This window comes from Grammomys surdaster, unplaced genomic scaffold (assembly GCF_004785775.1).
Source record: "Grammomys surdaster isolate TR1022 unplaced genomic scaffold, NIH_TR_1.0 125429, whole genome shotgun sequence".
Taxonomy (NCBI): Eukaryota; Metazoa; Chordata; class Mammalia; order Rodentia; family Muridae; genus Grammomys; species Grammomys surdaster.
Genome location: NW_021620296.1, coordinates 628,447 through 630,281, shown reverse-complemented (window position 1 = coordinate 630,281; position 1,835 = coordinate 628,447). Strand labels below are relative to the sequence as shown.

The window sequence follows — 1,835 nt, the reverse complement described above, 5'->3', positions numbered from 1 at the left end:
GTGTAGCCGTGTACACAGTGTAGCCGCGTACACAGTGTAACAGTGTACACAGTGTAGCAGCGTAGCAGTGTAACAGTGTATACAGTGTAGCAGTGTACACAGTGTAGCTGCGTACACAGTGTAACAGTGTATACAGTGTAGCCGTGTACACAGTGTAGCGGTGTACACAGTGTAGCTGCGTACACAGTGTAACGGTGTACACAGTGTAGCGGTGTACACAGTGTAACAGTGTATACAGTGTAGCCGTGTACACAGTGTAGCTGCGTACACAGTGTAACAGTGTATACAGTGTAGCGGCGTACACAGTGTAGCTGCGTACACAGTGTAGCTGCGTACACAGTGTAACAGTGTATACAGTGTAGCCGTGTACACAGTGTAGCGGCGTACACAGTGTAGCAGTGTATACAGTGTAGCGGCGTACACAGTGTAGCGGCGTACACAGTGTAACAGTGTATACAGTGTAGCCATTTACACAGTGTAACAGTGTACACAGTGTAACAGTGTATACAGTGTAGCCGTGTACACAGTGTAGCGGCGTACACAGTGTAACAGTGTATACAGTGTAGCCGTGTACACAGTGTAGCGGCGTACACAGTGTAACAGTGTATACAGTGTAGCTGCGTACACAGTGTAACAGTGTATACAGTGTAGCCGTGTACACAGTGTAGCCGCGTACACAGTGTAACAGTGTATACAGTGTAACAGTGTATACAGTGTAGCCGTGTACACAGTGTAGCAGCGTAGCAGTGTACACAGCTTAGCAGTGTACACAGTGTAGCAGTGTAGTGATGAACGCCTGTCACCTGAGAGCTAGAGAGTGAGCCAGGAGTTTAAAACCAAGATGGCCTGCATCCTTGGACTCTGGGACAGTTTATGGCTCAGTGAGTGATCCCATAGACAGCAGCTTAGAGAGGCAGGGAAGCTGGGGCCTGAGTCCCACTCGCCCACATGCTGAGTGCCAGAGGAAGGATACAGGGAGAAGGCCAGAGTGAGCAGACACCAGAACACAGCGATGTTGGTCTCCTGGACTGGGCCCAGCACAAAATAGTAGGCCTCTGTGAAGAGGTACACACCAACAGAGTACACAGCGAAGTCGACGAACCACTGGTATTCCAGAAAGAACCGCAGGACTGCAGGGACAGGAGCCTCAGTCACCTGCTTCAGGCTCCCCAGCAGCTGGGGAGGGGACTGGGGACCGGACTGGGTATTACCTAGGGCGTCCACAGCAGTGAGGGGACAGGTCTCCAGCTGGAAACGGGCATCTCGAGGCACTGACAATGGCTTCTCATCATGAAGACCATTTGCCCACCTGAGCACAGGGATAGTGAGAGCCGAGGTCTACAGCCATCTCCTTCAGACCTCCTAGAAAGCTTGGGTGCTGATGGCCTGGGAAAGACCTTCAGCCACTTCAGGTGTAAGGGCAGGCTAGACACAGGGCCAGCCAGAGCAAACAGCCAGAAGTACAGCAAGATGCTAACCGCTGCCACCATGTCCAGCAGGCACCGTAAGTGGGAGGGCATAGCCCTGCCTGGGCCCCATGGGGTAAAAGTGGGAGCCACTCACCGTTCCTTCCTGCCCCGGGGCCTCAGTTTCCCTGCCAGCGCCCGCAGTTCCTCTTCTGACGGGTGTATGTACCGGAACAGACTGAGGGAGAAAAGAATCAGGAAAGCTTGGCCTAGGGGCATGAGGCAAAGAACCTGAATCTGGTCTTGAAAATAGATCATTGGGCATTGGCAGAGCTGGGGCAGGGCGGGGGCAGAGCTGGGGGCAGCAGAGCTGGGGTGGGGACGGGGCGGGGGCAGAGCTGGGGCGGGGAGGGGCGGGGGCAGAGCTGG

General features: G+C 54.2%; 1 protein-coding gene across 1 annotated transcript in view; it reads right to left on the bottom strand.

Moving 5' to 3' along the window:
• The window catches only part of Tmem161a (transmembrane protein 161A), a 10,214-nt gene that overhangs the window by 4,638 nt on the left and 3,741 nt on the right, over positions 1–1,835 (bottom strand). The window contains exons 3-5 of the mRNA XM_028786119.1: positions 1,564–1,644; positions 1,212–1,309; positions 974–1,130 (exon numbers count right to left, since the gene is read on the bottom strand). Coding sequence (XP_028641952.1) covers positions 974–1,130; positions 1,212–1,309; positions 1,564–1,644 — 336 coding nt within the window. The remainder of the gene's footprint in view (positions 1–973; positions 1,131–1,211; positions 1,310–1,563; positions 1,645–1,835) is intronic.